The sequence below is a fragment of the Amphibalanus amphitrite genome, unplaced genomic scaffold (genome assembly GCF_019059575.1).
Source record: "Amphibalanus amphitrite isolate SeventyFive unplaced genomic scaffold, NRLGWU_Aamphi_draft 000875F_arrow, whole genome shotgun sequence".
NCBI classification, from domain to species: Eukaryota; Metazoa; Arthropoda; class Thecostraca; order Balanomorpha; family Balanidae; genus Amphibalanus; species Amphibalanus amphitrite.
Window position 1 is genome coordinate 95466 of NW_024882369.1, and position 20210 is coordinate 115675.

Sequence of the window (20210 nt, forward strand, 5' to 3'; positions counted from 1 at the left end):
TGTTAATGCTCGAGACATGAACAAGTACAGATCTTGCAGGGTACAGCTATGAGTTAGGTGCTAGGTGAGTATGTTATGTGAATGTGCTGTTCCCTGTTTGACCGTAAGTATACAAACAAGCACAGGGTCACAGTTATATTCAATCTCCACATAAACATACAACAAAAACGGCCATATAGCCTAACTCCGAACACACCACAGATAACTTAAGCCTTTGAAGGCACAAAAATGTTTTGATTAACAGGACAGGTTTACAATATATCCTCTGTCCTTGGGGGATCTTGCTGCCAAGTTGAGGTATGATGACTGAACTTCAGGATTGATCAACCTTTTCTTAGCCACTGCTTATATTGAAATGCTTGTTTGTTATGATTTACAGGACATGTATACAATATATCCTCTGTCCTTGGGGGATCTTGCTGCCAAGTTGAGGTACGATGAGATGACTGAACTTCAGGATTGATCAACCTTTTCTTAGCCACTGCTTATAAACGAGAAAGACCAAATGCTTGTTTGTAAACTGCGTTGAAAATTTAATGATCCACCAGTTCCACCTTCAATTCTGACATGAAGGCACAAATCAAATAGTTTCCTCTCCTTTTGGAATACACAAAGCAAAATATTTAATAAATTTTAGTGGATGGACAAGAGCAATTAGCATAGCTTTCCCTCAAGTTAACTTCTGGCACTCATGGACTGTTGATGGCCCGGGACTGTGTTGATGAATTACACTGACGCTTATTCGCTTCATATTTTGTAACAAACGCGCTAAAACTGCAATATAACAGCACTATATGCTTCTTGACAAAATGCAAAAGTATTAAAAATTTAGCCCTGATGGCATTCATTCTTGGTGGAAACGTAATTACAAAATATTTTGTAGTAACTTTTGAATTACGGCCGAAAACAGTGCACGGTTTAAAAAAGAATCATTCCAATGACGGTCCATTCTTGCGGTCCTGAAATCGCCACTATTTCCGGCCTCTCCAACGCAACTCGTTGTCCAGACGTAAATATGCAAACTCTCGGCCCGATGCGCATTACAAACGGAATAGCATACAAATGTGGCGCACTTCCGTAGCAATAGAGGTGACTAAATTAAAAATTTATTATCTTATATCTTTTTTGCATTTAATCTGCTCAAAACATTCTCAATTAACTTAACAAAAAAAAGTTGAACATAAAGTTGTCTTGCTTTGACTCATTGGGCAATTGCCTCTCTTGATTCGTCTGTAGTGCTGTCAGAAAAATGTTTCAACTGAAATTATGTGGATATTTACTATTTGGTTTTCTCTATATTTATTGTTGAAAACTTGACAAAATACCGACATATTTTTTAAAATATTATTTCAAAAGAAGAAAATGAAAAAATACCTATTATTTTGCATTTTAATGTTTCTTTTTGCGAAGAAATAGTTCCTGTAATACGTATCTTGGTCCTATTCGCTTCTAAGCCTCTTTCCCAGCGGATTTTGTTCGGACCGCCGATTCGTATTAGCAGGTGGATACATGAGTCGGTAGTACGCTCCTGATTCGCATTAGCGGTGAATCCGATCGTGATACGTATTTGCTTTGCTCATGTAACCGTGGATCGGATCGCCGATTCGTACTAGCAGGTGGCTACATGAGTCGGTAATGCCAAGGGGTAATGCGTTCCTAATTCGAATTAGCGGCTAAATACGTATTTACTGTGCTCATGTAACCCCGATAAATAATGTGGAATGCGAATCGGCCGCCAGATGGTGTCCAACGGTGCCGCCATGTTGCGCAGACCAGGAAGCGGCCGCCGCCTGTGTTGGGGAATAGGGAATTCGGGACCTCGATTTACGTTTGCGGTCGCTGCATCCGTTACGTTCAAGCTATGTGGACACGGAACCCGGCATCTTACGCAGAATTGAGTGGAGAATAAGATCAAATCCTAAAAAATTCTCAGATACAAGAAACTAATACGTTAAGCCCTTTATAAGTCAATGGGGAAATATGAAAATTGCTATTTTGGCGCCGAGAATGATCTGAAACTATCTCAAGCATATAAAATCATGATTTCATGCACTCCTTGCAAGGTTCTATGCTTCATATTTGCATTGTTGCCCTTGCGTGACGTCATTTGTGACGTCACAAGGGTCACAGTTTTTCTTCAATAACTCCCGATCAAATTGAGCTAGCGAGTCGGGAAAGCCACCAATGGACTCAGGAAGACCTGCCGAATCGAATGATATGCGACATGACCTCTTTCGACCAATTTCGTGACCTGGGGGTGCTGACCTGACCTTGACCTGAGGTCAACAACCTAAGTTGACCTGACCCGAACAAAAAGTATATCACTCGATGCGCCTGAGCTAGCTGAACACGATGATGCCAAAATCGCGGCTCTACGGCCATTTTTGGCGAAGTTATTTACCAAAAACCGAACCCGTGCCTTAGATCACTTGACCTGACCTCAGAGGTCACCGGTTGACCCGGGACCTTTACAGTGGGTTCCTACCAGTCACTCTGCACTATCCTTTGTCGCAAACGACCAATTTACCGCTTAATTCTAGTTTAATTAGCGGCGCATTAGCGAGGTGGGTTCAATTAACCCCCTCGGCCGGGGCAAATGTAGGTCCGGCGAGTGAATTTGAGGAATTCTGAAGATACGATCGTGTTCCCCACTCAATTCTGCGTAAGATGCCGGGTTCCGTATCTACGTAACTTGAACGTAACGGATGCGGCGGCCGCAAACGTAAATCGAGGTCCCGAATTCCCTATTCCTCAACACAGGCGGCAGCCGTTTCTTGGTCTGCGCAATATGGCCGCCACCGTTAGACACTACGGCCAATAGGGTTGAAGCGGCATTGCTCCCCTGTGGCTTTGAGGTAACACTTTTTGCAAACCTACCACATTTTTGGACATGCCTAAGAGCTGGACTTTTTGCACGCGTTCCCCGCCAGGGGGCGCCACTGAGGAAGCACCCTCTGACGTCACGATAAAACTACGCGCACTGTGCGCACGGGTCTGTAAGCAAGTAATATCCCAGCCAGCAATTCGCTTGGGCTGAACTGTGGCAGGCGTCGGGCAGCTTGGGCTTAGCTTGGGTTTGCCCACTTTGATCAAAACCAATGCATTTTTTACTAGGGCTGAGCTGGGGCATGCCGCAGCTATGCCCACGTGCGGATAGCAGTAGCTCAGCCCGACATCTGCCCGAGCATCCAAAACAGGCTTAACTTGGGCGGAGCGCGGGCTGATCAAGCTGGCTGTGTCCTTCGGCTAACTGGAGTAAAGCCCGAGCTTAGCCATACTTGTTCGGCTGTTCGCGCATGCGCAGTTCTGCGCCAATCATGTGCAGCGTTTGTGACAGTCTGTGCGCTGTGCGACGAAACGACACACCGGTGTTGGGGCATTTGGTGGTTGATGTTTGGGCGCGCGTGACAGCGCGAAGAAGGGATAGTGCTCACTGCTCTTATCAAGTGGACTGGCATGGAGTTTTACGGTAGGTAAGTGTATTGAATGGTGCGCTTGATCGTATGTAAACGTCATGATTTTGACTGAGTTTGACGCCATCAAACATGAAGCTGAATAGCTGTTCAGCCTGGCGACTTATACCCTCGCTCAGAAAAGCTGCATTCCGTGCCTTTATATCTTTGTGAAATACCAGCACTTCTGACCCAGGAAAATGAAATACAAAACACAAATATTTATCTACTTATCACCGAGCACGCTCATTCTCTGTCCGCATTTAAAATCAAATGAACATTTTATACGGATCAATGAGAAGTGTTTTTACAGTATTAATGGATCAATAAGTTATTTTTCAAGCAAACATGCAATGTAAATTAAACCAATTAATCTCTTTTTCAGGTACGTACCATTAGAGCAAATGGTTCCAAAAAATGGAATAGTTATACAAACCAGGACCGGGTGGACGCCGCAGTCGCCCTCGCCAAGTGGTTTAGCGGAAACTGCCTGCTTATAATTAAGTAGGTATACCTACATATATGGAAACTGCGCCGAAAGATGGCCGACCACCTACTGCAGATGTGTGTGTGTGTGGAGGAGTCAGACGCCTCCAAAGCTCCCATTCACCAGAGTGAAGTTCCTTATAAACGATTGTTTGCTTATTGCTTTTTGTCTTATGAGCGATTACTTGCCTTCCTTACTTTATGCTTTCAGTTGAGTGTTTAACCAAGTATTATGAACGGGGAGGGAGGCTAGCGGGCCTTGTGATTGTTTTATAGTTTTGATGGCGTTTTTTCATGACTCATGCCATATTACTGCTGCAGTTTGCAGTCCACTGTTTCATGTATTTGTGTTTCATTTGACGTGTCTGTAGTCGTTTGAAATATACATTCAATCAAAGTCAACCACTATTTTCCTTTTGCAATGCTCGAGCCTCGATGACCGGTTAACAGAGATATGAGTGACCGTAACAATTTTAAATATGCATTGAAACCGCACAACCTGCTGAAAGTGCATTGGCTGCTCCTTGCTACTTGATCCAGTGTGAAGCAAAAGCAAGATGAAGTCAAGTCGAGACTTGAGAAAACAGGAGCCATCACTCGAGCCGAACCCGAGCAAAGCCACAGCAGTTTGCAATGTATAAACCCCATTCACTTCTATGGCTTAAGTCGGGATAGACAGGGCACACAGAGTGGGCTTGCCGGAGTTCAGCCCGCTCGGGCCCAGAGTAATCTCCATTATATAAATGGATTCACTGCTCGGGCTTAAATCGGGCTAACGCCAATCGTCGCTGAACTAGGGCTAAACTACGGCTGTCCAGAGCTCGCAGAGCGGGCATACCTCCGGCAGAGCATGGGCTTTAGTCGGCGTATTTGTGTCATACGCCGACTTTAGCCCAAGCCCTAGCCGACTTTAGCCCGACTAAAAATCTCGGGCAATCCGCACTTGAGCCTGCTTGGGCCCGGAGCAAAATTGCTGGCTGGGATAGTGGTGGTTTCATGGTGGAAATTGGCATAAGTATTTTGACGTAAAATTTCAAGCCGTTTTTGTGAAATTTATTAGTAAATGCATTTCAAAAGTATTTATTTAAAGTGTGAAAGGAGAATAATTAGAAGAACATGGATATTTTTGTTCCAATAGCTTATTATGTGAGACATGATCGGTACTAACGGGTACTTCTAAGAAGTAGTGAAGAAGTACCAAACAGCCTGCTCGGCTACGATCGTCAGCTGTCCTTTGGAGCTGGACTTCAACGCTGTAAAAAAAATATGTGCTGAATTAATTTTTAGTTTCACCAAAATATAAGCAATTTATCATTTCTTTTTCACTTTTGTAATTATTGTTGAGTGAAGAGACATGTTGCTAGTTCTGACAATATAAATTATTAATAAAAAAAAAAAAACGAAATGCGACGGTATCTGCTTCTAAATTATCACTTTAACCAAATACATGGAGAATCTTGCTACCATTGCTTATAAAACGTGCTTATCAATACACAAATGTTTTATTTCAGACAAGAAGGATTTATTTGCCTGAAGTCTTGCGTCATGTGCTACTGCTTTGATTCCAAAGACGCTCTCCGGGTCGGGGTAATTTAGTTCTTCATCGATCGATAAGAGATTTTGATTCCATTGATATCCAAATTGATAAGCTCGGCACCATGGAGTAAGGGCGTCCCCACAGGGGTGACGCAGGAAATATGAATGGCGTTTACACCGACAGTAGTTTTCCACAGCCGGCAATGGGAATCTCCTGTCGGTGGAAACGCCACTATAGTCCCATCCAACTCAAACACTGGGGAATATCCCCGCACTTTTGAGGACGGAAATCTATGGACAGCTCGAAAAATAGTGGATAAAATACGGCGAGCTTTCAGTTTTATGGTTGGGTCTCCCTTCCGAGGCACATATTTACGGGGGATATTGGGTCATATTCCCCCGGCGTCCTGATGATCGACGCCCAGCTCAACGTCGAAGGCGCCCTGATACGCGGCACTGCTATCTGTGAAGGTGCCCAGGTTGCTGCCGCTCGAATTTTGGTCGCCTACTTAACAAAACCTCCGTTGGTGCCATCTCAGTTTCCTCGAGGTCAGGCAACCTTCACACACCGTTGGCTACCTTGGCTGGCCGGCGACTCGTTCCCCTCGTGGCGACGCTCTTGACATCCAGTCAAAAGTTGGAGTGGCTGGCGCCCCCAGTGGGGGCCGGGGAAGGGGCAGTGGGCCTCCACGTTGCTCTCTTCCCGAGCCTATGGTGACTTGGCTCAACTCTCCTCAATAGAATATGGATTCTGCACGCTGTATTAACATGGGCGTAGACACCACTACGGACAATACGGACAGTGGGTGTGACAATCAGTAGTGCCATTCATATAGAGGGTGTCATATATGCGCGGAGAGGCAACAGTACAGCTGAGCGGAGAGACAACATTAAAACAACAGTACAGCTGGCGTTGCATGGAGCTGCAGGCAACCGGACAGCGGAGGCTTGCGAAAAATAAACAATTCGTCACTTCAACGTATAAACAATAGTATAAAAAGCAACATAAACACATATTCTCATGGTCGAACCCATGCACTAGCGGCTCACGGCGGGCACAGGCAGCAGTGCGGTAGCGGTACCGGATCACACGTCATGGGCGTTGTCTCAGCATAGGTTGTTATGAGCGGAGAGGCAACGGTACAGCTGAGCGGAGAGACAACATTAAAACAACAGTACAGCTGGCGTTGCATGGAGCTGCAGGCAACCGGACAGCGGAGGCTTGCGAAAAATAAACAATTCGTCACTTCAACGTATAAACAATAGTATAAAAAGCAACATAAACACATATTCTCATGGTCGAACCCATGCACTAGCGGCTCACGGCGGGCACAGGCAGCAGTGCGGTAGCGGTACCGGATCACACGTCATGGGCGTTGTCTCAGCATAGGTTGTTATGAGCGGAGAGGCAACGGTACAGCTGAGCGGAGAGACAACATTAAAACAACAGTACAGCTGGCGTTGCATGGAGCTGCAGGCAACTGGACAGCGGAGGCTTGCGAAAAATAAACAATTCGTCACTTCAACGTATAAACAATAGTAAAAGCAACATAAACACATATTCCCATGGTCGAACCCATGCACTAGCGGCTCACGGCGGGCACAGGCACGCAGTGCGGTAGCGGTATCGGATCACACGTCATGGGCGTTGTCTCAGCATAGGTTGTTCGCAATCTAGTTGAAGCCTAAGAAGACGGCCAGTGGGGTCTCACTGCTGCTGAGGCGACCTCGGAGAAGATGCGTCGCCCCTCCTGTCGGCGACCTGCGGTGAGCAGGACTCCAGATAGCTGTCTGGCACGTTGCCGACACTGCCAGACGCTGTCAGCAGGCCTCACTGCTGCAAGTGATGTGCAGAGGGACGCCAGGTGACTTCGTCTGCAGGCGATTCCGGAGACCGCGGCCTCACCAGGCAGCACCACCTGCATCGCCATGTCGGTGTTTCTAGAAATGGAAAAATAACAATATCGGTGAAGGACAAGCAATACAATGAATTCTGTTTTCCTCTCTTGCAGGTATACATAATCTACAATTATCATTGTTCCTATTTCATTCAACTGAACCTGAAAATTCCATATTGGCACATTGTTTGACTAAATTTGTGTAGTTGGGAACAGGGGCGACGCCACGGTGCGACGACTGGAGGGGACATTGACCATTTTGGAGGGGACAAGGACCATTTCAAGTCGATTCTTTCCATGCAACGCCATAGGCGTAATGTTAAAATTTTAAAAAGTGGAGGGGACGAGATCCCCTCCGTCCCCACCCCCTGTGGCGACACCCTCGGTTGGGAAGCAGATTGTTTGAAATACATGTTTGGCTGAACAGTGCGGAAAATATTTCATTGATCACTATAGCTGCAACAAAAATACTGACAGAAAACATTTGCGCTTACCTGGCTCCTTAGTCAGTCCCGCACAACGGAAGTGGTACCATTTATCGCAGCCGTCGCATCCGACCATCGGTGCTGCACTGATGCTGCTGCACTCCCCACATTCCCAGTACCTTAGGAGCGTCTTGGCTGTGAAAAGATTACATGAGTCATGGCGCATACATGAATAGTAAGATGTTTTATATGTTTGACATCGCATAGCAAAGACACAACAGCTGGGAGTCAAGTGTAAGCCAAAGTGTAAGCCCTGCCATGTTTTGCAGACTGGATTTTAAGCAAGAAAAGCGTTGCTAAAAATGACGCTTGACGAAGCCTCATCCTACTAGGCTGTATGACATGTCTCCCTGTAAAAAGCATGTGGCCCTTATATTGTATATATGATGAATATGTTAATAATGCAGAGAAAACACAGTATAAATTATACCCAACGTTTCATCTTAATCGACTTTGTCAAGGGTGTTTGAACAGCTTGAGATGAGTGAAGTGTAAGGGTGTAAGGGTACCTAGGTACATCTGAAAATAAACTGAATCTGCGTTCAATAAACATTGATTTTGATAATACATTTCACAAAACAACTGCTAATAACAATCATACTAAAATAGCACGACAGATAACTAATAATCTCAAGAAGAACTTCTTGATTCGCCTTTCGACATTGTCGTCCGAACGAATGTTGTGAAGTTACACATTTGTCTTTTCTGCGCAGCATTTGTGTTTGCCATTTACCGCACCAATGTTCGCCAGCGGTGGTGACTTTTCCTTACCTGCTCACGAAACGTCACACACGACATGACGTCACCCGAAGACGTCATCAAAAAGTCCAGCTCTTAGGCGTGCCCACATTTTTCTACCTTTTAAAAGAAAAATCTCACCGTCATGGGCCTTTTTACAACCGTAACGATTCATTTGAAGTCAAAAGTGTACCCAAATGAATCAAAAAATTGATTCCATGCCCATATTTGGTCATGGCTCCTCCCACCAGAATCAAATTATTGATGCCTCCATATTTTGATTCCAAAAGTCTAGTTTGCCCAACTGAAGTGGCACTAGCTCACGACTGAAGTGTGTGACCCTTATACAGTCCACTACAATATCTACACATAACGGTAAGCAGATGCATACAATCGAAAGAGGCAAACAGGTATAAATAATGGTGCCAAGCTTCCCTCATATAGCTGCAAAATTAAAAATATGAATTATACCTACCACCCAGCACCCGCCGACGTCCTTGCACTCATCAATAAAAACAAATCAGCGTGGCGGATGAAGGTGTACGTCTCATTAGGCATTTGTGGCGCGCATAGAAAATAATCACGTGATCCGTCACTATGACAAATGATAATTGGTAATTGAACGCCCAGTTGAGGCAATTGAGTAAAAGTGTTTTTTGTTTCTAGAATGTGTTCATATTTTTTAGTCAAATTAAACATTCACCCCCACCTTTTACTCCCAAAATAGAAGTAATCTTTCGTTTATGTCACGTGATTAATCGGTAGCTAAAACAGAACGTCCAACGGATCAACCACGTGCATCAATTTTGGTGTGAAATGTGCATGGCTGGATCCACTTCAACTTGTGTAAACACATTCTCGCGAGACACGTGGCTGGAGGAAGACGTTTCTGGCGATCCGGGGCGATAGCGAAGGCACGTTCATAAAGTTGGCTTCAAATTCGGATTCGGATTCCAGCACAACATTCGTGGAAAAAATGACAAAAACGGACCCCTCAGAATCGATTTAAATTAACAGGATAGATAGACCAAGACATGCTTATTACGAAAATAAATCAACTAGGCTTGGCACCCCCTAAGAACTGAGGAATCTTAGGTCAAAGTTCAAGGTCATTCTCGGCGGACCCTTTGGATTCTCGTAAAAATTGGTACAACTATAGTCCATGAAGAGCAGATTTCGAAAATATCATTTTCTTACTTTGGCAAGCAGCACGAACTGATATATAGTAGGTCAAAGGTCAGAATCAAGGTCACGTATGTGTAATACAGGAAGTGGAAGTGACCACGTGGCCAGGTGAGAAAGGAGGACCCCTTAGATTTCAATAATTTTTTGCTCAATGATGCAACCAATGTTGGAGATGCTACTGCTGGTTTTTCTTGTTTTGGCAAGGTCAAACTACGGAGAAATGACGGGTCAAAGGTCAAGGTCATTTTTAGCGGACCCTTTCGATTCACATATAAATTTTTATCCCAATACAATTTTTAATGCTGGTTATTATTCTGCGTATTGTTAGGCTTGGCAGGTCTTAAATTATTTTAAAATATTTAAATAATTTAACCTTTAATTCACCTATCCCAACATGGCTACCGTGCGAGCACCTATCAAAACCTTGATGAAAATAACAAACCGAAAATCTGAGAAACGCGATTTGACCTTGGACGTGCCCCGTGCCAGTGCACTGACCTTGGGTGCTGAAAAGAACTTGATTTGGTAGGTATAGTGTGTTTTGGTGTGGGTTATTGTAATTTTAATGTATTGCACATTGCCTGATTTGCGACACAACTTACAAAATTGAAATAGCAGTCGTAAGTAGTGTCAGTGTCGCAAGTTGACCTTGCCTTGGGGTATACCGAATAGGTCACAGGTCATTCGGGTCATTGCCTCGAAATTTACGTGGTACGTGTAAAATTGTTTGAACTTGAGATCCTGAAAATTTTGTTGCAATCCGTTGATGCTAATGCAAGTTATAGAGCTTGAACTGACAGGTCGTCTATGAGGCCTCCATCCATGCCAGCGAGGCAGCAAGAGCACGGAATATATAGTCTACGACATGGAATGGACAAGATCGAGATTTCCTGTAACTGCCGAGTTTTTGGCGACCTGATGATTTAGTCGTGCGGATTCGCTGTGGTTACTTCCTTTACGAGGATGAAAGTATAGTGCCAGACCTATAACTAATAGGGGAAGGTGGGGCATAACGGGGTACCGGGGCAATATGAGAAGGTGCATTTTATTCTTATCAGGTGCTGCTGTCTGGAATCACTTCTGACAATTTAACCCGCGCGGGGCTGGGGTCTCCAGCCGAACGCGCGGGGCTGGGGGGGGTGTAAATTTTACCCCCCCCCCCTGTTATCTCCCGAACTAATGGTCCGATTTGGAAAATTCAAACGCCAATCGAAAGATCTCATCACGAACAACTAAAAACATGTACTTAATTTTAAGTTTGAGGTCAAGATCAAGGTCAGGTCAAGGGTACAAATTGCAAGTTCCTACAGTATCGGCCTTGCACCGTAGTTGCCGAAGAATGGAGTCATGGACTGAGACTGATCGCCCAAAACGTGTTCTTAGGCTACCAAGACAATATTCGTTGCATACAATATCATTCAGAGGTCAAGGTCAAGGTCAGGTCAGGTCAGGTCACCAAAAACAAAATATAGAAAAGGACATGTGCGACACATGTTTTATGGGTCATTTTACTCATAGAATTCAATAGGCACACTCAATAAGTGATATGGACCACCTCTGGATGAATTTCAGGTCGAGGTCAGGTCAAGGTCAGGTCAAGTGAGGTCAAATTTTGAAGTTGGTTGTTAAGGCCTAAAAAGATGTCTATCTGATGCAGTTTTTCACGGAGAATCGAATGGTGCTATTTTTGTTTCCGTACGAGGTCTAGAACTTCCAAAAAAGTCATTTTTCAAAAAAATGTGTGTTGTGACGTCATACAATTTTGAATAACTCCCACATTTTTGAACTGATTCTTCTAAAACTTGGTATGTAGGTGCACATAGACCACTTCTCTGACATATATTCCGGTTTTTTCAATGCACTCAAAATTTTGGATTTTGTAATTATTTTCCCAAAAAAGTCAGTTTTTTTAGAAAAAAATTTGGGCCAAAATCCGAAATTTTCAAAAAACCGAGATAGCCATTTGATAGACAAAGTAGAATTACGTATATCCTTTTTTTGTTACGTCTTGATTCCTTTAAAAATGAAGATGTTAGCGGCGTTTGAACTTTTGCCGTTTTTGAGGCGAATATGGCGAACATGACGTCACTAAAACGTCAATTTCTCAAAAAATATCCAACGGATTTCGCTCAAATTTTCAGGGAACGTGTCAAATTGATGTAACAAAAGGTACTGAAAGTTTGGCGGCGCTGCGCGCCGCCGTTTTTGAGATATTGCAAAAATTCGCGAGGGGGGTAAAATTTACCCCCCCCCAGCCCCGCGCGGGTTAAACTTCGCTCGTTTGCCGCCCTTTTCCGGTGGACGCCGGCGGGAGGTGGCGTTGCTGAGGATGGTGGGTAAGGTTTTTTCATGGTGCTGATGTATTTTTCAACATTCGTTTGGTAACTTCCTAGGTGAAAATCCGTTCGAGTAGGTTTGTCATAGTCAGTGAAAGCAATGACTCTCGTCCTAGCCAACCTTTCGCTGCGATAGAAAGTTGCCGGCTGTTTTGATAAACATGAACGATCCTGCTCTATTGCCAATGTCCTTCGGGGGTTAAAACGGGTTTCCGGTAGAGGCGATATGGGGTGGTCAATTTTACCACATTTTACCACATTTACCCCATTTACGTGCCCAGAAGTGCTTTTTTGTTACAGTTAAAACTAGTTGCCTTTATTGGCCCACTCACGTTTCATAAATGCATTTAGAGGAGGGGTTGTGTTAAACGTTTCAAACGTTGTCATAATGTTTCTTCATTATAAGTAGGTACACAGGCACCGTGTATGTGCCTAATACATATTTTTGCCGAGATAAACTCTTTCATTTTCAGTAGCTTGGATCTTGGTTTAAGCGGCGAGTGCACAGGAACGTGCACCCAGCAGCCTGACACAAGTCCCAGATTTTCACCACGCCTTTTATCGTTTAAGTCGCAGTCCTCGAATGGAGTCGATGCTGGCGCCGCCACCGACCGTCCACCGCTGCAGCCAGGCGTCGCTCTCCTGAAGAAACTGCATGTGTTCTCCCGCCGTTGCTGGATGGAGGCTGGATATCGCGCGTCGGTTTGAGCAGGGGTTGAACCGGGCGGAAGAGTTTAGCACATCGAGCAGGTCGTTGAGGCGCAGCAGGAGAGTAGCAGTCGGGAGTGCAGTGCGCGGGAGCTTGCCGTGGGTCGCCTGCAATGTGATTGCTGCTGCTACTGTCCGGCTCATCACCTGTAGGGCATAGCTGACTTTCATTTTTCAAAGCTGTTTGGCCTGATGTGTTTCTGGCTTAGTTTTGGAGCAGCCCGTGGGGAAGAAGCGCATTCCAGTGCGTAGAGTGTTTCTAAATGACTCCAAGAGGCTACTTCACCGTCTACTTCAATATCGTATTTCATTAATGCATTTCGTATGCATTTGAAGATGTGAGGCACGTCATACAGAGCAGCAACCTCGTGCCCGTCCACGGTGAACAAGCCGGTTTCCGCAGCTCCGAGCAGTCTGTAGGTCGCCTGGTTGTTCTTTGACATGTCACAAGTTGTAGCTAGCACAGTGAATCCCGCTGTTGTTACACGTTGGACAGTGGACACACTGTGTTAACAGCTGCTGCTGCACAACGGCCTTGGTCGTTCCGGAACTCAGAAAGAAACCGATGGGCTGTTTCCAGCGTTTGGTGACACTGACGCCCCGCACCATCATGACCAAGGCGTGGTCGGCGCAGGCATTGGCGCGCCCGAGAGAGCCATGATCAGCGAAGCCCTCGATGACGTCATCACCCCGCTGGTAGGCCAACTTTGGTTTCAGCTGCATTTCGTCGAACGAAATGATGCACAGCTTGTCCTTGGCACTTGCTCCGGCGAACTTCTCTTTTATGAGAGCCAAGATAGCGTCATGAAAGCCAGGTCGCATCTGTATTTTTTCCATCTTCCTCCGCAGAGTTCGAGGATGGGGAAGGACGTACCGTTTTTGTAGGAACCGATACGCCCTGGGACCAAGGCCATATATAGCCCTGGGACCCTGAAAGTAGAGCGCGAGTGCTCGCGCTTCCTCATCTTCATCAAATTTTAGACGAATTTCATCGAATGTCATTTAATTTTAGACCAATGTTAAAACTGTAATGCAATGAATATGTATAAATGCTCCCGTAACAATGTGTGTTAAAAGTTTCCAATAAAATATACAGTTACCATTTCAAAGTCACAGTCACAACTTGGCCCTTGAAGACGAATCATTCGACGATTGTTAAGAAAAAATGTATGTAATGTTCAGAAAATATATGAAAATGTAAACCCACGTGGAAAGAAATTCATCCACATCCTCCGCATCTCCGGATATTCATCCGGCAAAATCCTTGATTTTTGGTTACACACGTGGCAATGCTAATCGAAGCTCCTGTCCATTCCATGTCGTAGACTATATATTCCGTGGCAAGAGTGTTGAAAATGGTCCATAATATGCTATTTCACATTTATTGGGGTATTCAGGAATTGGAAGTAGCCTAACACCATTCCAGCAACTACTGGCGAATCCAGAAAGGCGGTGTTGGACGTTGCAAGGGTCATCCCCCAAAATTCACCCGATTCCAAAAACGTGTCCCAGATGACCCCCATGACCTCCAATGAGCTCTGCGATGACTCCAAGTTGACCTTTTTGACCTGACGTGTCCCATATGACCTCTGTAACCTCTAAATGATCTCTCTGATGACCCTAAGCTGAACTCTGTGACCTGACATGTCTGAGAAGAACCCCAGTTGAGCTCTGTGATGACCATAAGTTGACCTCTGTGACCTGACGTGCCCCCAAGTTGCCCTTTGTGACCGACGTGTCTCAGCTGCACCAGTGGTCTCCAATTGAGCTCTGTGATGACCCCAAGTTGACATCTGTGACCTGACGTGTCTCATATGACCTCTGTAACCTCTATGTGACCTCTATGATGATCCCAAGTTGACCTCTGTGAGCTGATGTGTCCCAGATGACCCCCATGATCTCCATCAGAGCTCTGTGATGACCCCAAGTTGACCTCTGTGACTTGACGTGTCCCATATGACCTCTGTGACCTCAAGTGACCTCTCTGATGACTCCAAGCTGATCTCTGTGACCTGACATGTCCCAGATGACCTCCAATTGAGGTCTCTGATAACCCCAAGCTGACCTCTGTGACCTGACATGTCCCATATGACCTCTGTGACCTCTAAGTGACCTCCCTCATGACCCCAAGTTGACCTGTGTGACATGACATGTCCCATATGACCTCTGCGACCTCTAAGTGACCTCCCTCATGACCCCAAGTTGACCTGTATGACCTGATGTGTCCCAGATGACCTCCGTGACCTCCAATTGAGCTCTGATGACTCCAAGCTGACCTCTGTGAACTGATATGTCCCAGATGACCTCCAATTGAGCTCACTGATGACCCCCAAGTTGACCTCTGTGACCTGACGTGTCCCATATGACCTCTGCAACCTCTAAGTGACCTCTCTGATGATCTTAAGCTGACCTCTGTGACCTGATATGTCCCAGATGACCTCCAGTTGAGCTCTTTGATGATCCTAAGCTGACCTCTGTGACCTGACGTGTCCCAAATGACCCTCAGTTGAGCTCTGTGATGACCCCAAGTTGACCTCTGTGACTTGACGTGTCCCATATGACCTCTGTGACATCAAGTGACCTCTCTGATGACTCCAAGCTGATCTCTGTGACCTGACATGTCCCAGATGACCTCCAATTGAGCTCTCTGATAACCCCAAGCTGACCTCTGTGACCTGACATGTCCCATATGACCTCTGTGACCTTTAAGTGACCTCCCTCATGACCCCAAGTTGACCTGTGTGACCTGACGTGTCCCAGATGACCTCCGTGACCTCCAATTGAGCTCTGATGACTCCAAGCTGATCTCTGTGACCTGATATGTCCCAGATGACCTCCAATTGAGTTCACTGATGACCCCCAAGTTGATCTCTGTGACCTGACGTGTCCCATATGACCTCTGCGACCTCTAAGTGACCTCTCTGATGACCTTAAGCTGACCTCTGTGACCTGACGTGTCCCAGATGACCTCCGTGACCTCCAATTGAGCTCTGATGACTCCAAGCTGACCTCTGTGACCTGATATGTCCCAGATGACCTCCAATTGAGCTCTTTGATGATCCTAAGCTGACCTCTGTGACCTGACGTGTCCCAAATGACTCTCAGTTGAGCTCTGTGATGACCCGAAGTTGACCTCTGTGACTTGACGTGTTCCATATGACCTCTGTGACATCAAGTGACCTCTCTGATGACTTCAAGCTGATCTCTGTGACCTGACATGTCCCAGATGACCTCCAATTGAGCTCCCTGATAACCCCAAGCTGACCTCTATAACCTGACATGTCCCATATGACCTCTGTGACCTTTAAGTGACCTCCCTCATGACCCCAAGTTGACCTGTGTGACCTGACGTGTCCCAGATGACCTCCGTGACCTCCAATTGAGCTCTGATGACTCCAAGCTGATCTCTGTGACCTGATATGTCCCAGATGACCTCCAATTGAGTTCACTGATGACCCCCAAGTTGATCTCTGTGACCTGACGTGTCCCATATGACCTTTGCGACCTCTAAGTGAGCTCTCTGATGACCTTAAGCTGACCTCTGTGACCTGACGTGTCCCAGATGACCTCCGTGACCTCCAATTGAGCTCTGATGACTCCAAGCTGACCTCTGTGACCTGATATGTCCCAGATGACCTCCAATTGAGCTCTTTGATGATCCTAAGCTGACCTCTGTGACCTGACGTGTCCCAGATGACCCTCAGTTTAGCTCTGTGATGACCCCAAGTTGACCTCTGTGACTTGACGTGTCCCATATGACCTCTGGGACATCAAGTGACCTCTCTGATGACTCCAAGCTGATCTCTGTGACCTGACATGTCCCAGATGACCTCCAATTGAGCTCTCTGATAACCCCAAGCTGACCTCTGTGACCTGACATGTCCCATATGACCTCTGTGACCTATAAGTGACCTCCCTCATGACCCCAAGTTGACCTGTATGACCTGACGTGTCCCAGATGACCTCCGTGACCTCCAATTGAGCTCTGATGACTCCAAGCTGACCTCTGTGACCTGATATGTCCCAGATGACCTCCAATTGAGCTCACTGATGACCCCCAAGTTGACCTCTGTGACCTGACGTGTCCCATATGACCTCTGCGACCTCTAAGTGACCTCTCTGATGATCTTAAGCTGACCTCTGTGACCTGACGTATCCCAGAAGGGCCCCAATTGAGCTCTGCGATGACCATAAGTTGACCTTTGTGACCTGACGTGTCCCAGATGACTTCTGTAACCTCCAATTGAGCTCTTTGATGATCCCAAGCTGACCTCTGTGACCTGACGTGTCCCAGAAGACCCCCAATTGAGCGCTGTGATGACCATAAGTTGACCTCTGTGACCTGACGTGCCCCCAAGTTGCCCTTTGTGACCGACGTGTCTCAGATGACCCCCATGACCTTCAATCGAGCTCTATGATGACCCCAACTTGACATCTGTGACCTGACGTGTCCCATATGACCTCTGTAGCCTCTACGTGACCTCTCTGATGACCCCAAGCTGACCTCTGTGACCTGACGTGTCCCAGATGACCCCCATGACCTTCAATCGAGCTCTGTGATGACCCAAGTTGACCTTTGTGACTTGACGTGTCCCAGATGACTTCCGTAACCTCCAATTGAGCTCTTTGATGATCCCAAGCTGACCTCTGTGACCTGACGTGTCCCAGAAGACCCCCAATTGAGCGCTGTGATGACCATAAGTTGACCTCTGTGACCTGACGTGCCCCCAAGTTGCCCTTTGTGACCGACGTGTCTCAGATGACCCCCATGACCTTCAATCGAGCTCTATGATGACCCCAACTTGACATCTGTGACCTGACGTGTCCCATATGACCTCTGTAGCCTCTACGTGACCTCTCTGATGACCCCTAAGCTGACCTCTGTGAGCTGACGTGTCCCAGATGACCCCCATGATCTCCAACAGAGCTCTGTGATGACCCCAAGTTGACCTCTGTTACCTGACGTGTCCCTGAAGACCTCCGTGACTTTTATTTGAGCTCTGATGACTCCGAGCTGACCTCTGTGACCTGACATGTCCCAGATGAACTCCAATTGAGCTCTCTGCTAACCCCAAGTTGCCCTTTGTGACCGACGTGTCTCAGATTGCCTCCGTGGTCTCCAATTGAGTTCTGTGATGACCCCAAGTTGACCTGTGTGACTTGGCGTGTCCCATATGACCTCTGTGACCTCTAAGTGACCTCTCTGATGACTCCAAGTTGACCTTTGTGACCTGACGTGTCCCAGATGACCCCCATGTCTCTCTCTCTCTCTCTCTCTCTCTCTCTCTCTCTCTCTCTCTCTCTCTCTCTCTCTCTCTCTCTCTCTCTCTCTCTCTCTCTCTCTCTCTCTCTCTCTCTCTCTCTCTCTCTTTCTCTTCACGTGCCGGTGTCGTGGATCCTATAGGCAAATTTTGTACATACTAATGTTGATCCCCAGTCTCTGACCGGACATGTATTTTCCTTCCCGCAGGATGCCGGCGGCGGCGACGACAGTGTGCCGGCGCACATCTCTATGGAGGTGGACACGGCGACCCGTGGGCGACCGCCGCTGCCGTGGTTTGCTACAGGTGGCCATGGCCACTAATCTGTCACGAACTTCTGACAGTGAACGCCAGTCGGTTCTCGGATGTGAGGACGCGCCCGTCGAATAAAGTGACGGAGATGCACCGTGTGACAGTGTGCGACGTGCGTTTTCCGGGCGAGTTCGTTGCGCTGTGTGCCGGTCGTGCGCGGGACTGGTACCACCCGTCGTTCCACCAGTTCTCAGTGCTGCAGCGCGCCGTGCGCGATCTCAGTGCCGCCGCCGAGGAGACTGTGCGCCGCGAGCTGCCGCCCGAGGACCGGCCGGCGCTGACCCGGCTGTCACCTCTAACTGACGGCGCGCTGTCGCTTCGTCCTCCGACCCTGCGCCGGCCGCGCCGGGAGGCCGAGCTGCTGACCCAGCTGCAGCAGCTGGCGGTGGCCCTGGACGGCGCCTGCCCCCTGGTGTTGGATGGCAGCTGCGGGAGCCACGTGACGCCGTCTGCGCTTTTGGCGCCAGGAGAGCTTGACGCTGCTGCGAGCACTACAGGGCTACTAGCGGTACGTCACGTGCTGCTGGTTTTCTAGAGACGGATGTTTGCTGATATTAGGCTGTTAAGACTGAGCCGTGATGCTGTGGCCGGTGGGAGTGCCGGCGCCGGTCGTGGTGCACCCGACGCCCAGCGCTCCGCTTCGCGCTGCTACCACACAGGTAGGGTTCGGCACACCGACTCCCGATGGCTACGTGGACAGTGAAAATATTGCAATGTTATGGTACAGGTAGAGTGACCGTTCCGTTCTTTGTCAGGTCTCTGAATGGAGCTGTGTTCCGGTGGGCGGCTGGCTGCGCTCTCTCGGTCTGGCCCAGTACGCCGACGCGTTCGTCGCCCGCTCTGTGGATGGCGCCCGGCTTCTGGGGCTCACCGAACAGGCTATGGAAGACGAGCCCGACATCGGTGAGAGATTCACATTGCTAGCTGAGAAGGTGGATGTGACTCGAATTATTCAGTTCATAGCTTGATTTATCTACCTTAATCTATTTATATGAATCGTATTGCCACCATTAACCTAACTCCTGACTCGTGATTGTGGTTGCCTCAGTTGTAGGCCTTAAGTGCACCGCATTTTGACAGGTCTCGACGTGGCGACCTCGAAGCCAGCGTGTTGGGTCTCGGCTTCCCGCCACTCACCGGCGGACCTTTCCGCTTCGTGGACCGCATCGGTCCCGCACAGCTAGTCAAGGACATGGAGCGCTTCGCCGTCGTCAGTGGCGTCGGCTTCGAGCCGTGCCTGACCGTGCACTACCAGGCCGCTAGCGGCACCAAGTTCTGTTCGGCCGGGCCTCGTGTAATGCCCACATGTGATGACCGAGTGTATACGCATGTGAAGCCGCTCCGCGTGTGTGCCAGCGCTGGGCGTGTTCAGTTTCAAAGTAAATATAGAACCCTGGTGATGAAGCTGCAGTTTTTGACGAGAAATAGAGTGAGGTCATTTTGAAAGCGATCAGACGGTAGCGCCGCCGTTCTTTGGCACGCCTTAGCATGCATATGTGCTACACTAAAAGTTTAGGCTCGTGTCTTTCAAGGTCAGCAGGGTGAGGGCACCAGGTGCTTCAAGTGGCCTCGTCTCAGGTAGAGTTCTAATACTCGTTCTAATACTACCAAGTACCAACACACGTATCTAGTCAAGGAGCTGAGTTGAAATCGAGGGGATGGGGGGCTGTTCAGCCCCTTCACTGGGGGGTTCACGGTTCAGCCCCTCCCCCATCAGGCGCGAAAATCTTGGAGCCCCAGCGTGGAGTGAGATAACCTTTTCGACGGCATGTGATCGGGTATTGCATCGAATGACACTGGGCGATTGAAAGAT

The 20210-nt window shown here is 47.5% G+C and overlaps 3 protein-coding genes across 10 annotated transcripts in view; 2 read left to right on the top strand and 1 right to left on the bottom strand.

Annotated features, from left to right (window-relative positions):
- Window positions 1–20210, bottom strand: part of LOC122367525 (transmembrane protein 50A-like) — a 51973-nt gene that overhangs the window by 22350 nt on the left and 9413 nt on the right. The window lies entirely within an intron of this gene.
- LOC122367526 lies at window positions 1615–19801 on the top strand. Of its 5 annotated transcripts, none has more exons than XM_043340707.1 (4): window positions 1615–1632; window positions 18295–18905; window positions 19153–19300; window positions 19478–19801. In XM_043340707.1, the coding sequence occupies exons 2-4, from the start codon at window positions 18486–18488 to the stop codon at window positions 19579–19581; spliced, it is 672 nt and encodes a 223-aa protein (XP_043196642.1). In that variant the 5' UTR covers window positions 1615–1632; window positions 18295–18485; the 3' UTR covers window positions 19582–19801. The 5 variants fall into 5 exon arrangements, with proteins under 5 accessions (XP_043196642.1, XP_043196640.1, XP_043196643.1 ...); XM_043340705.1 differs by lacking the exon at window positions 1615–1632 and adding an exon at window positions 9785–9888; XM_043340704.1 differs by lacking the exon at window positions 1615–1632 and adding an exon at window positions 9914–10305.
- LOC122367524 (tetratricopeptide repeat protein 27-like) overlaps window positions 9448–20210 on the top strand; it is a 39835-nt gene continuing 29072 nt past the window's right edge. The window contains exon 1 of one of the 3 annotated variants that reach the window (XM_043340673.1): window positions 9448–9509. The gene's annotated coding sequence lies outside the window, so the exon portion shown is untranslated. The remainder of the gene's footprint in view (window positions 9510–20210) is intronic. The other 2 variants (XM_043340676.1, XM_043340674.1) reach the window with 2 other exon arrangements.